Source organism: Pelodiscus sinensis, chromosome 1 (assembly GCF_052426305.1).
Source record: "Pelodiscus sinensis isolate ZL-2025 chromosome 1, ASM5242630v1, whole genome shotgun sequence".
Lineage (NCBI taxonomy): Eukaryota > Metazoa > Chordata > Testudines > Trionychidae > Pelodiscus > Pelodiscus sinensis.
The window spans coordinates 184545752-184559142 of NC_143052.1; the positions used below are offsets into that span (position 1 = coordinate 184545752).

Genomic DNA, 13391 nt, shown 5'->3' on the forward strand with positions numbered 1-13391 from the left:
CTACACAGCTCCTTTTTGCGCAAAAGCCTCTTGCACAAAAACAGCTGCTAATTAATTATGCAAATGAAGTGCAGAGATATTCTACTCCGTGCTTCATTTGCATAAGCTTTTGCGGAAGAAGGCTGCAGTATAGACGTAGCCTTAGTGTTTGAAAAATTCTGTAAGTGGCAAAATCAGTGCGGGGGAAATTCAGCAATCTTACTATAGCTCCAAATGCAAAAAATGCAGAATTCCCCCACAACTATTACATTCATCCAAATGCATATAACCCCCATCCACCTCCACAGGTCTGGAAACGCCCAGCTCTCAGGCTTATTTAGATAACTGTCCATTGCAAAACTGTACGTGACACACATTGGAAATTATGCATAAACAGAAAGGAAAGCAGGTTGGCTCTACTTCTCCGGCAGCTGAAGGCACTGTGACCTGAAGACTTCTTCCTTTCCCCTTTATATAAAATGGGTCAGTTTAATCTTGGAGCATGCTAAGGAATTGTTTTGTTGAGACTCCCCAAATCCCTGTGCTGAGCACTGTTATCAGGAAGGACAGAATTGGTTAGGTTTGTGGGGCGGTGGGAGATGAAAATTGTTTTTCAGACCCATCCAGCAATGGCAGGATTATCTTTGAGGTATAAAATCCCAGGCTAACATTCCCACCACTCTGCGCAAGACATGCAGACTTGAGCTGAGACAGGCATATCGCAAACTGCCACCTCTCTCTCTGTTAACAAATGAGGAAACATCCTTAGAATGAGTTTTCATTACATAGAAAAGAAACATAAATTAGAACATTTCATCCCGAGTGGAAGCAAGAACCTATTTTATTTCTCAGACAATACCAGGAAATCTTGAATACGTGTTCTCCTATTCCCAGAGGAATACGGGATTCTGACATTCTATTGTTAGATTATTTACTTTAGTCTAAAAAGCTTTCTAATTTGGTCCAAAGGCCTTGGATAAATTAAGATAACATCAATATGTCTGCTCCAATATATTTTTAATTGCTACTTTGCTCTTTGCTAGTATGGTTTTGATCAAGAATATGTAGCTAACTGTCACAATTTGCATTCTTAAAGTTAAACAGGAACTATTAATGTAATTAGCTAAACACTATTTACAGTGCACTATATCACAGAATGCCACTGTATGTTTTAATGTTGGCTTTGTTCTGAAGCAGATGTAGAACACTTACTGGCTATTGCTACATTTACACACTGAGCCTGCAATTAGACTTGCCAGTGCATACTTGTGCACCTACAAGAAACCATATTGATTTCAAACTGGGCTCCATTAGGGGACAAAGATCACTATTAGTGTATTTAACTACAGAATTGGGATCTGTTTCTATACATTCATATTGAATGAAGAATTTAACCCTTGCATTTCTTTCAATATGGGAATATCCTGTTTTCTCCCGTAACAGCAGCCATTGTTTTTACACATACCACAATGTGCCAGGCCTTATAATGTGCAACACACTCTAGAATGTGAAAGGACCAGCAGACCCTAGCCTGAACCATTTACAATGAATTCTAACTATAGATAAAACACCATTTTTAAAAGCTCAAATAAATTACATATGCTCAAAACAAAACAAGAAGATCAAAACAAGAAGATTTACAATAATCTAACCCACTTGTCTAGTGCTTTTGATTTGGCCTGTACTCAGCTTGAGTAAATCAATGTAGTTCCAGTGACCACAAAGAATTTACATTAATTTACATAAGGTGATGATTTAGCTGTCTTACCATATCTACTGACATGAATGTATACTTTTAAAGTATACAACTCTTAGATTTCATGGGACCAAGGGTTTTTATTCTGGAAACATTTATGACATTAGTAAGAAACAATCTTGAAATGTTTTATTACCAAACACAGTTTTCAGTAATCTAACTTTACAGCGAACTATGAATACAGGGCATTAATTTTCTCAAGAAAATGAAAATACTTACGAAAGGACATTCCCAATATAGGCATAATACGAGCAGCAGTAGGAGGTAGTCCCATCACAGCAATAAGCTTTGCAGTCATTGTCACACTGAGCAAGACAATCTTCTGCAGAATAAAAATAACTTTAATGCAGTCATAATAGTAAAAAACTATATACTACAGCTTTAAGGAAGATGCATTGTAGCAGAGTTTTTTTGTATTAAATCAGTCACTGACAGGACTTAACTTGAGTTTTCATCTGACCCTGCAGTCCAAATTCCAGAAGAATTTCAACTGGCTTGAATAAGGAGTACAACTGTGCTCACTAACCAGTAGATTGGGATCTACTGGAAGATCATGGAACCTTTAACAGGTGATCCTGAGAAGTTTGCTCTGGAAGCTATCAAGTGCCAGCACTTCATCTGCCCCTCTCAGTACTGCTGTGCTGCTCCTGCCCTCTGCCTTGGAGGTGCCCCTCATCCCTGGGAGCCTCCTGCTTGCTGTGCAGGGCACAGGGAGAAGGGGGGGGGGTGCTGATGTCAGGGTGCCCCTCCCTCCACCCTGTACCCTATCTCCACAGAGCAGAGGGGGGCAGGGATGGGGAGAGTTTGCAGGCTGCTTTTGAGAGTGGTGCAGGGCCAAGGCAGGGGTGAGTCTGCCTTAGCCTCCTGCACCACCACCCAGAAACCACCTGTGTTAAGTGGTGCCCAGCTGGAGCCTACATTCCAAACACCAGAAACAGTCCTGAGCCCCTCCTGTACCTCAACCCCCTGCTCCAGAACCGGCCCAAGCTACGGGCTGAACGGGCGATAACCTGGAGTGCCCAATTGTAAGGGGTGCCATGTGGTGCTGCCAGGCTGGGCAAGGGCAGGGCTGTACATGCGCTGCGCGCCCGGGGCGGGGCTGTGCATGCGCCACACGCCAGGGGCCTGGGGCGCAAGAATGGCTCGGGCCAGCTCTGCCCTGTCCCCAGCCTGATAAAAGTGAGTGATAGGGAGGGAGGATGGCATGAGAAGGGGCGAGGCCTCAGATAAGGGGCACAAAAGAGGCAGGGCAAGAGTGTTTGGATTTGAGGTAGATTCTAGATTGCACATAAATTAAAAAAGTCATCTAATGCTTACAAAGGTTGGAGACCACTGGAGTAAAACTTCAGGAGCCATTCAGTAGTCTTTCTAAGCTGCAGCACAGCCTCACAGGTGATAAACCAGCTCCCTCCCAGTCAGTCAGCTCCTTGATAGAGCCCTGAGGCTCTGACTGGCTGGGCTGATTAATCACCTATGAAGCAGCAGCTTAGAGAGATCTCTGGTGCCATTGTTTATCTGTATTTTGCAGTGTTGTTATATGGGCTGTCTCCCCGTTTTTTAAAAAAGAATTTCAAATTTCTACAGATTACCTTTTTATATTTTAACAATAAACACAAAGAAATATCTAGGGACAGATTCTGTTTCACTGAGTTGGATTCTGGAAGAAGCAGAGAGTGAGGCTGTGTGGGAGCTGATGATAAGTCTTTGAATCCCTATCTAAACTCCAGCCATAGGTGTAAGCTAGAGCAGTCTGGGGGCTTCTTTGAGCTGGGCCATCTGGCAATGGAACTTAAGGCATCATCTGCTAGCTAAGAATAACTGGAGTATTTCCACTCTTCCCCACTAACCCTGCCCTCAGTTCATCCTTTGTATTTGAGGCTGCAAACAAGGTAGTATAGGAGCTGGCTATGCCAGCATAGAACACCTTCAGGCCAGGGAACCTCTTAACTACAAGGATACAGCAACTTTTGCCTTCATTCCTCCCAGTCTTTTAATATGTCGTTTTCAGGAATGACAGGATAATCTAACTGTAAAAAAAGAAAATCTAGATTTGAGTTTAACAAATAGGGAGGAACTGGTTGAGAATTTGAAAGTGGAAGGCAGCTTGGGTGAAAGTGATCATGAAATCATAGAGTTCATGATACTAAGGAATGGTAGAAGGGAGAACAGAAAAATAGAGACAATAGATTTCAGGAAGGCAGATATTAGTAAACTCAGAGAGTTGGTAGGTAAGGTCCTCCGGGAAGCAACACTAAGAGGAAAAACAACTGAAGAGAGTTGGCATTTTTTTAAAGAGAAATTATTAGGGGCCCAAAAGCAAACTATTCTGTTGTGTAGGAAAGATAGAAAGTATGACAAAAAGCCATCTTGGCTTAACTAGGAGATCTTGCATGATTTAAAAATCAAAAAGGAGTCTCATAAAAAGTGGAAAGTAGCACAAATTACAAAGGATGAATATAAGAAACAACACACGTATGCAGAGGGGACAAGATTAGAAAGGCAAAGGCAAAACTAGCTCAATCTAGCTATAGACATAAAGGGTAACAAGAAGACATTTTATAAATATATTAGAAGCAAGATGAAGAGCAAGGATGGGGCAAGCCCATTGCTCAGTGAGAAGGGAGAAACAGTAACAGGAAACTTGGAAATGGCAAGAACAACGTAAAGTCCTGTGGCAACTTGTAGACTAACAGATATATTGGAGCATAAGCTTTTGTGGGCAAAGACCAACTTTGGCTTATGCACCAATATATCTGTTAGTCTATAAGGTGCCACAGGACTTCTTCTTGTTCTTGCAGATTGAGACTAACATGGCTAACCCTCTGATACTCGGAAATGGTAGAGGTGCTAATGACTTCTTTGTTTCAGTCTTCACCAAGAAGTTTGATAATGAAGGGATGTCTAACATAGTGAAGGCTAGTGGACATGCGGTTGGGTTAGAAATTAAAAATTACTTAGAAAAGTTAGATGTCTTCAAATCACCAGGGCTGATGAGATGCATCCTAAAATACTCAAGGAGCTGATAGACGAGGTATCTGAGTCTTTAGCTATCATCTTTCAAAAATCATGGAAGTCGGGAGAGATTCCAGAAGACTGGAAAAGGGCAAATATAGTGCCCACCTATAAAAAGGGAAATAAGAACAACCCAGAAAACTACAGACCAGTCAGTTTAACTTCTGTGCCAGGAAAGATAATGGAGCAGGTAATTAAGGTATTGATCTGCAAACATCAGGAAGAAAACAAGGTGATAGGTAATAGCCAGCATGGATTTGTAAAGAACAAATCATGCCAAACCAATTTGATGGCTTTCTTTGATGGGATAACAATCCTTGTGGATAAGGGAAAAGCAATGGTCGTGGTATACCTAGACTTTAGTAAGGCATTTGATACAGTCTCCCATGACCTTCTTATCAATAAATTAGGCAAATACAACTTAGATGGGTGCATAGCTGGCTGGATAACCGTTCTCAGAGTAGTTATTAATGGTTCACAGTCATGATGGAAGGACATAACAGCTATGTCTACACTGCAGAGTTTTTGTGCAAAAACTTGCAGAGAGTCCACACTACAAGAGTGTTCTTGCGCAAGAACTTGCAGAGAGTCCACACTACAAGAGTGTTCTTGTGCAAGAAAAAGTTCAGTAAATCATAAGAACACAGGGCTTTTTGCTCATGAGTTATTCCTCTTTCTATGAGGAATAAGCCTTTTTGCGCAAGAGAGCGTCCACACTGCCATGGACGGTCTTGCGCAAAAGCACATATCTTGCGCAAAAGCACATGGCAGTGTGGACGTGCTCTTGCGCAATAACTTTGTGTGCAAGAACTCTTGTGCAAAAAGTTCTTGTGCAAGAAGCCTGCAGTGTAGACGTAGCCAACAGTGAGGTTCTGCAGGGGTCTGTTTTGGGACCGGTTCTGTTAAATATTTTCATCAAAAATTTAGATATTGGCATACTGAGTACACTTATCAAGTTTGCAGATGATAACAAGCTGGGAGGGGTTGCAACTGCTTTGTGGGATAGGGTGATAATTCAAAATGATCTGGACAAACTAGAGAAATGGTCTGAGGTAAATAGGATGAAGTTTAATAAGGACAAATGCAAAGTACTCCACTTAGGAAGGAACAATCCATTTCACACATACAGAATGGGAAGTGACTATCTTGGAAGGAGTACTGCAGAAAGGGATCTAGGGGTCATAATGGACCACAAGCTAAATATGAGTCAACAGTGTGACACAGTTGCAAAAAAAGCAAACACGATTTTGGGATGCATTAACAGGAGCATTGTGAGCAAGACATGAGAAGTCATTCTTCCTGCACTAATCTACTCTGCACTGATTAGGCCTCAATTGGAGTATTATGTCCAGTTCTGGGCACCACATTTCAAGAAAGATGTAGAGAAACTGGAGAAGGTCCAGAGAAGAGCAACAAAAATGATTAAAGGTCAAGAAAACATGAGCTATGAGGCAAGGTTGAATGAACTGGGCTTGTTTAGTTTGGAAAAGAGAAGATTGAGACAGGACATGATAGTGGTTTTTGGATATCTAAAAGGGTGTCACAGGGAGGAAGGGGGAATTGTTCTCCTTGAAATCTCCATCACTGGAGATATTTAAGAGCAGTTTAGATAGACATCTATCAGGGATGATATAGCCCACACTTGGTCCTGCCATGAGGGTAGGGGATTGGTCTTGATGATCTCTTGAGGTCCCTTCCAGTTCTAATGTTCTGTGATTCTATGAAAATCAAAAGGCTAGCAAAAAAAGAAGAGTACACGTATTAAAAAGAGAGATCAATAAGGCTAGCAAGGACAATATATAGTCTAATCCAGGAATGAGCAAGATATCCTCTGTGGGCTGCATCATGTCCGCCAAGCCTTTTGATCTGGCCCATGGCACTCCCTGCCAGGACTCCAAGGGATGCTCCCTACTTGCTGCAGTCCAAGGCTGCTCAAAATGGCTAGAGACTCTATCTAGGCGCTGTGCACCAACTGGGTGGGGAATCTTTGTGTGAAGCCCTCACCCACAGCCCAATCATAGCAGCTCCCATAGGCTGGAAACCAGGATATCTCGAATATGTGCTCTCCAGAGATCAGCCAATGGTAGTGACAATGCTTGGTCTAGGGGCACGGACAGCGCGCAGTCTCTCCTCCCCGTCAGGAATGCACAGTGCAGAGCAGCACATGGAGGGAGCTTCCAGCCGTTTTGAGCAGCCTGTGGCTGCGGCAGCAGGGAACCTGCTTCTAGGTCCCCATTGGGCTGCTGTCTGTGAGCCACCTAATGTAAGTGGCTCTTGGCCAGAGCCTGCCTCTGGTACTCCATTCCATACCCCCTCACATCCCAACTCCCTGCCCCAGGTTCCCACCCGAATCCTTTCCCCTCCTCCTCCTTCACCAGGTCACAACTCCTCCCAGACTCTACAGCCTCGCCCATACTCCTCTCTCTGTTCAGACTTCTCTCCTGCACCCCAGTTCCTTGCCCCTTGTAATTACTTCCTCCTTCACCAAAACTCCCTCTAATATAAGAGAATAAGAGATCTCCGGAAAAGGGCTTTTTTCCGGAGGATCGAGGCCAGTGTAGACGCTCTTTTCCGGCTTTTCTAAAAGCCGGAAAAAAGCGGCGGACATTTTTATTTAAATGCCACGGGGGATATTTAAATCCCCCACGGATTTCCCTATTACGACCTGTCAAATTAGCATGCCCCTTTCGGAAAAGGGGCCAGTGTAGACGTAGCCTTGGAGTGGCACTCCATCAAAAATTATTGCCCATCACTGGTCTAGTCTAATTTTTTCATTATCAGTGAGTTTATGATTGTTGTTTTTAAAAAAACAAACCAGCCTCACATAAATAAATGCCATAACTTAAAGTTCATGTTCTCTGAAAAAGTAGCTCTGTAAAACTGTCATTGCAGGGTTCCAGGTTTATTGCATCTCACTGATTTTCAATGCAATTTTGCTAAGTTTATACATAAAGATATTTTTCCTAACTGTCATAAACTCAATCTGGAGTCTGAGAGTCTGCATGTTTTTTTTCCATTTTGTAGTTCATTAACCCCAGTAACACAGATTCAACAAGCCAAATTAATTCCTCAGTTAAAAGGGTGCAGCCACATTGAGGACTTAATTTGCAGACAATGCGTCTGTACAAGTGCAATTCCGGCTTTAATTTGGAAACTTTTGCTTATATACAACTTTAAATTAAGCTATTGACGACACTTCTGCATTAGTTTTCATTGGGGTTTCTCAAGTCAGTAAGATCACACCCCATAATGTTGAAAGCCCAGCTTCCTCGCAATAATCAACATAGCAGAGGAAGTGGGGGGAAAAATCAAAGAAGCAGCATCCAAACAGCTATAGCAGTTGCTGCCCCCTTATTTTACTGATCCTGGGTCACCTACCTAATAAAAAGGGATTTAAAAATTTAGCAGTGATTTTACTGTAATCACAGAACCTGTATAAACAGGGATGTTGATATGTTCATCCAATTAACCGATAAACCTAAGCTTATTGGTTAATCTTGTTAACTACATTAACGCATTCCCACCCCGCTTGCTGTCTCTGTATCAGAGGCAGCAAAGTGGAGGGAGCTGGAGCTGGAGGCAGCCGGCTTAAAAGCCGGCTCCCCTCAGCACCAGCTCCATGGTGCCACCTGGCCCTCCCCCCAGCACTGCTGCCTCTTATCAGAGGCAGCTGCAGGGGGGAGCAGGGGAAGCTGCCTTGAAGCAGCCTCTCTCCATGGCAGGCCCAAGCTCCCTGTGGGCAGAGGCTGTTCCGGCAGCAGCCCCTGTCTAGGGGGTCCAAGCACCTCACAGACTGAGATCAACCTCAGTTCACAGGGAGCTTGGATCCCTTGCGGCCGGGGGCTGCTGCTGAAACAGCCTCTGTCCACTGCCAATCAGGACTGCCGTGGAAAGAGGCTGCTTCGCGGCAGCCTCTGTCTGTGGAGAGCTCAGACCCTTTGTGGACAGGGACTGCTGCCTCTGTACAGGCAGTCCCCGAGTTACGTAGAAGATAGGGACTATAGGTTTGTTCTTAAGTTGAATTTGTATGTACGTCGGAACTGGCTCCAGATTCAGCCGCTGCTGCTGAAACTGCCCAGGGGCTGACTACAGGAAGCTGGAGACAGAATTGCTCTGCCCCCAGCTTCCTGGAATCAGCCACTGATCAGTTTCAACAGCAGCTGATTCTCGAGCCTGGGACAGAACAGCTGGGCTGCCAGGTAGGTCCCTGCAGGACCAACCAGGCAGCACCCCAGCTGCTCTACCCCAGTGTCCACAACAAAAGCCTGGTCTTTGGGGGGGGGGGGGGCGCACTAGCTGCGCCCCCCCCCCCAGCAGACCAGGGACACAGGGAGCAAAGCCACAGCGGCGGCGGGGTGCTGTGCCTCTGAGGCTTTGCTCTGGCAAAGCCTCAGAGGCACGGCACCCCGCCGCCACTGCGGCTTTGCTCCCTGTGTCCCTGGTCTGCTGGAGACAGTCCCCAGCAGACCAGGGGCACCCAGAGCAGCTTTTCTCGCCCCGGAGGTCGAGGTGGAGGCACCGCTGCGCTCTGGGCGGTCCCGCTGCCTGCGAGCTCCGGGGCGAGAAAGCCCTGTTCGTAAGTGTGGATCCGACATAAGTCGGATCCGCGTAACTCGGGGACTGCCTGTATAAGAAACAGCAGCACAGGGAGGCAGGCAGCTGGTCTGCATGGGGAACTGGTTTTTAAACTGGATCCCCTTGTGGACTGGCTCCTGCCACCCTTTGCTGCTGTCTTTGATACAGAGTCAGTAGTGCGGGGTGGCAAGGGGCTCCCCAGGAGTGGGACCAGGAGCACTCTGGCTTCTGGCCCTGCCCCCAGGGACTCTAGAATAATCAGGTAACTAATAGGAATTCACGTGGTTACTCAACGGGTGCATCTAGACTGGCAAGATTTTGCACAAAAACTTGCCAGCTGTCTACACCGGTTGCTTGAATTTGCACAAGAGCACTGATGTTCTAATGTAAGAATTCAGTGCTTCTTGCGCAAATACTTTGATGCTCCCACTCAGGGATAAGCCCTCTTGCACAAGAATACTTGCGCAAGAGGGCCGGTATAGACAGGCACCTTAATTTTTTGCGCAAGAAAGCCTGATGGCTAAAATGGCCATCGGAGCTTTCTTGCGCAAAAGCGCCTCTAGATTAGCACAGATGCTGTTGCACAAAATTATCCTTGCCAATCTAGATGCTCTTTGCAGAAATACTTTTAAAAGTATTAAAAGTTAAAAGTATTTCCGCAAAATCATGGCAGTCTAGATACAGCCAACTATTCAATTAACCGATATCTAATATCCTTAGTATACACTAAAGTTTTTTTTAAAGTCTTTTTTTAAACCACCATTGCATCTCATAGACTCATAGGCTGCATCTAGACTGGCAAGTTTTTCCGCAAAAGCAGCTGCTTTTGTGAAAAACTTGCCAGCTGTCTACACCGGCCGCTTGAATTTCCACAAGAACACTGACGATCTCATGTAAGATTGTCAGTGTTCTTGCGGAAATACTATGCTGCTCCCGTTCGGGCAAAAGCCCTCTTGCCAAATGCTTTTGCGCAAGAGGGCCAGTGTAGACAATGTGGTAATGTTTTGCGCAAAAAAGCCCCGATCGCAAGAACGGCAGTTGGGGCTTTCTTACGCAAAACTGCGTATAGATTGGCATGGATGCTTTTCTGCAAAAAGTGCTTTTAACAGAAAAACTTTTCCGTTAAAAGCATTTGCAGAAAATCATGCCAGTCTAGATATAGCCATAGACTTTAAGGTCAGAAGAGACCATTATGATCATCTAGTCTGACCCCCTGCACAATACAGGGCCACAGAATGCGGGCCACAGAATTTCACCCACCCACTCCTGGAATAATTCTCTCACCTACATCTCAGATATTGAAGTCCTCTCCCCCTCTCTATATGTTTTTGTTGTTGTTTGTTTTGCTTTTTTTATTAAAATTTACCATATGATGCACAGCCCCTCTGTGTAAATGTAAATGGCAGGATGGTAAAAATACTGTCACTTGTCTGCACTAGCCTGCCAATGTACAGTGCAACTGTCAAAGAACTGCAAAAGGGACTGCTACAGATACAACCATGGGATTACGGATGCTTCCCCAGGTCTGAAACTGGACCGGACACTGACAACAGTTTGCTTGAGTTTCAGGATTTATTCAATCACAATTAATAGTAAAAGATTGAACTCACTTCATTCTGCGCTACAAACAGCTCATTAATTATCTACTGTAATAAAATTAGACAAACTGGATCAAGCGAATAATTATATTGTCCCGTAGGTAGGTGGCGCCTGGGTAAGGGATATTAGAAACTCGAACTTTTAGTTCAGGGACTGCCCTTGTTCCCATTAAAGACAGTGGGCACTTTACTATTCATTTCAGTAAGAACAGAGCTAGGAAGAGAAGGTAAAATACTAATTTGCTCTGCCAGAGTGACTTGCAGAAGTAAAAGACAGGACTATGAAGCACTTTAAAGATTAACAAGATGGTTTATTAGGTGATGAGCTTTAGTGGGCCAGACCCACTTCCTCAGATCAAATTGTGGAAGAAAATTGGCATGACCATATATACCAAAGGGATGCACTCAATAAAAAGTGAACACATATAAAATTGACAAATCAGATTTTAGAACAGAGGGGGGAGGGGGAGGTTAGTGTCTATGAGATAATATTAGGGGTGATAATTGGGGAAACTATCTTTGTAATGGGTAAGGTAGTTAGCATCTTTGTTAAGGCCCATTGGTAAAGTGTCAAATTCCAGCATGAATGACAGTTCCGAGGTTTCCCTTTGTAGTCTGGTGTTAAAGTCCAGACTAACACGGCTACATCTCTATTACTAGCAGAAGTAAAGGCTTCCTTCCATTGCTGAGATTTAAGTAGGTGCAGGGGTCCTACATTGCTACCCGGGCATGTTCTGTAGTGGAAGGATTTTGGAAACTTCTTTTTAAAATGTGGTTTAATTGAATTCGTTGTAAAGAGCATTCAATGTGGTTATCAATTTAAAAATCCACCCTAGTAAAAACAAAGGTATTAGTTCTCAGGAGCAGACGCCAGAGCTAGGGGGAACGTGCCCCGTTGATACTAATTACGGAAGATTTTTTTTTACCCAACGTTAGCAAGGGCCGTGTGGTACACAGGGCTTTCCTCCGCAGGTAATCGTTGACAAACGGCTCACCCCGTTGAGAAAGAGCAGCTGCCTGGCTTCAGAGGCACCGTGTAAAAGTAGGGTACGCAGCTCCCCAGGCACGGCGGCGCGTCTGCCAAGCCTCCTGCTTCGTTTGGAAAGGGCTGGCTCCAGTCCCTCTCCTATTGATACCAGCTAGCTGCGGGGCTCCTGGCCTCTGCCTGCGGCAGCCAGCCCGCTGGCCCAACTCCTCGAGCGACGCGCGGCGCCACAGACTTGCCAACTTGCAAGCCCCCCCCCTCCCAGGCAACGTGTCCCTGCCCCGGCCCCCTGCCGGGCTCCGCAGCCCCAGCACGTGGGCGGCGGGGTGCGCGCGGTGCCCTGCCCCCGCCCGCGCTCTCCCCACCCACCTGCGAGGACAAAGAGCAGCGCCAGCGCGGGCAGCCAGTCCCCGGGGCCGCGCCGCCGCGGCGTGTCCATGCAGGCGGGCGGCAGAACGGCTGCGTCTCTCCTCCGCGGCGGGGCAGAGCTGGGGGCGGGCGAAGGGCCCCGCGGGGAAGCAAAGGGCGCGCCCCGGAGGAGGGGAAACTGAGCCACGCGCCCATCGGCTGGGCGCTGCCTCGCGGAGCGCTGCCCGGCACGCTCGCGCCCCCTTTGTCTCGCTGCTGCCGCCGCCTCTCGGGCCTCAAGTTTCAGCTCCGCGGGTGGCACGGATGTGTGTGCAAGAGGCGGCGTGTGTTTGCCCCCCGCCCGTGCTCCCCTGCCCTTCCAAGGCTGAAGGGTGGCGGGGGGGCGTTCATACACAAGCGCAATGGGCTGAGCGCCCTGCAAAGTTCTGGCACCACAGACACTACTCACCAAGCTGCCGTAACAGCTGATTTGTGTGCAAGGGCAGTGAGCAGCCTGTGAAAGCCGACAGCAGGCAACATGCCTACCAGCAGAGCCAGTTGTATCCCGCTGGAGCATCCCTTTGTCTTAATGGGGAGGGGGAGGGAGCTGGATTCCTGTGAGTCTTTCCTCCTGGGCTGCTCCTAGTATAATTCCTCATCTGGACCCACAATAGCTTGTTTGCTAGGATTCATAGCTGGCGCACTGAAAGAAATATAAATTAGATGCAAACAGGCAGCACAGCCCCAAGGTAGCAAGCAGTGTGGTACACTAGGCTGTGACTTGATAGAAATCACACTCCTTATAGTAATAGAAATGTAGCCGTGTTAGTCTGGTGTAGCTGAAGCAAAATGCAGGACTATGTAGCACTTTAAAGACTAACAAGATGGTTTATTAGATGATGAGCTTTCGTGGGCCAGACCCACTTCTAAGGAAGTGGGTCTGGCCCACGAAAGCTCATCATCTAATAAACCATCTTGTTAGTCTTTAAAGTGCTACATAGTCCTGCATTTTACTTCTTATAGGACAGCACATGCCTCTGTCACTTGAGGGAAGTCCAAGCACAGTTTAGACCAGAACCTCACTGGGCACAGCAGAAACTGTGTGCTTGAGTCAGCTTTGAGGACAATTTTTGAAACC

General features: G+C 46.1%; 1 protein-coding gene across 2 annotated transcripts in view; it reads right to left on the reverse strand.

Moving 5' to 3' along the window:
* The window catches only part of CYYR1 (cysteine and tyrosine rich 1), a 107620-nt gene extending 95051 nt beyond the window's left edge, over window positions 1-12569 (reverse strand). For both annotated transcript variants that reach the window (XR_012897858.2, XM_075910268.2), the window contains exons 1-2: window positions 12275-12569; window positions 1955-2057 (exon numbers count right to left, since the gene is read on the reverse strand). Coding sequence is in view for 1 of the 2 variants with exons in the window: in XM_075910268.2 (XP_075766383.2) it covers window positions 1955-2057; window positions 12275-12344 (173 nt within the window). In the remaining variant the exon portion in view is untranslated. The remainder of the gene's footprint in view (window positions 1-1954; window positions 2058-12274) is intronic.
* Between the last annotated feature and the right edge of the window lie 822 nt (window positions 12570-13391).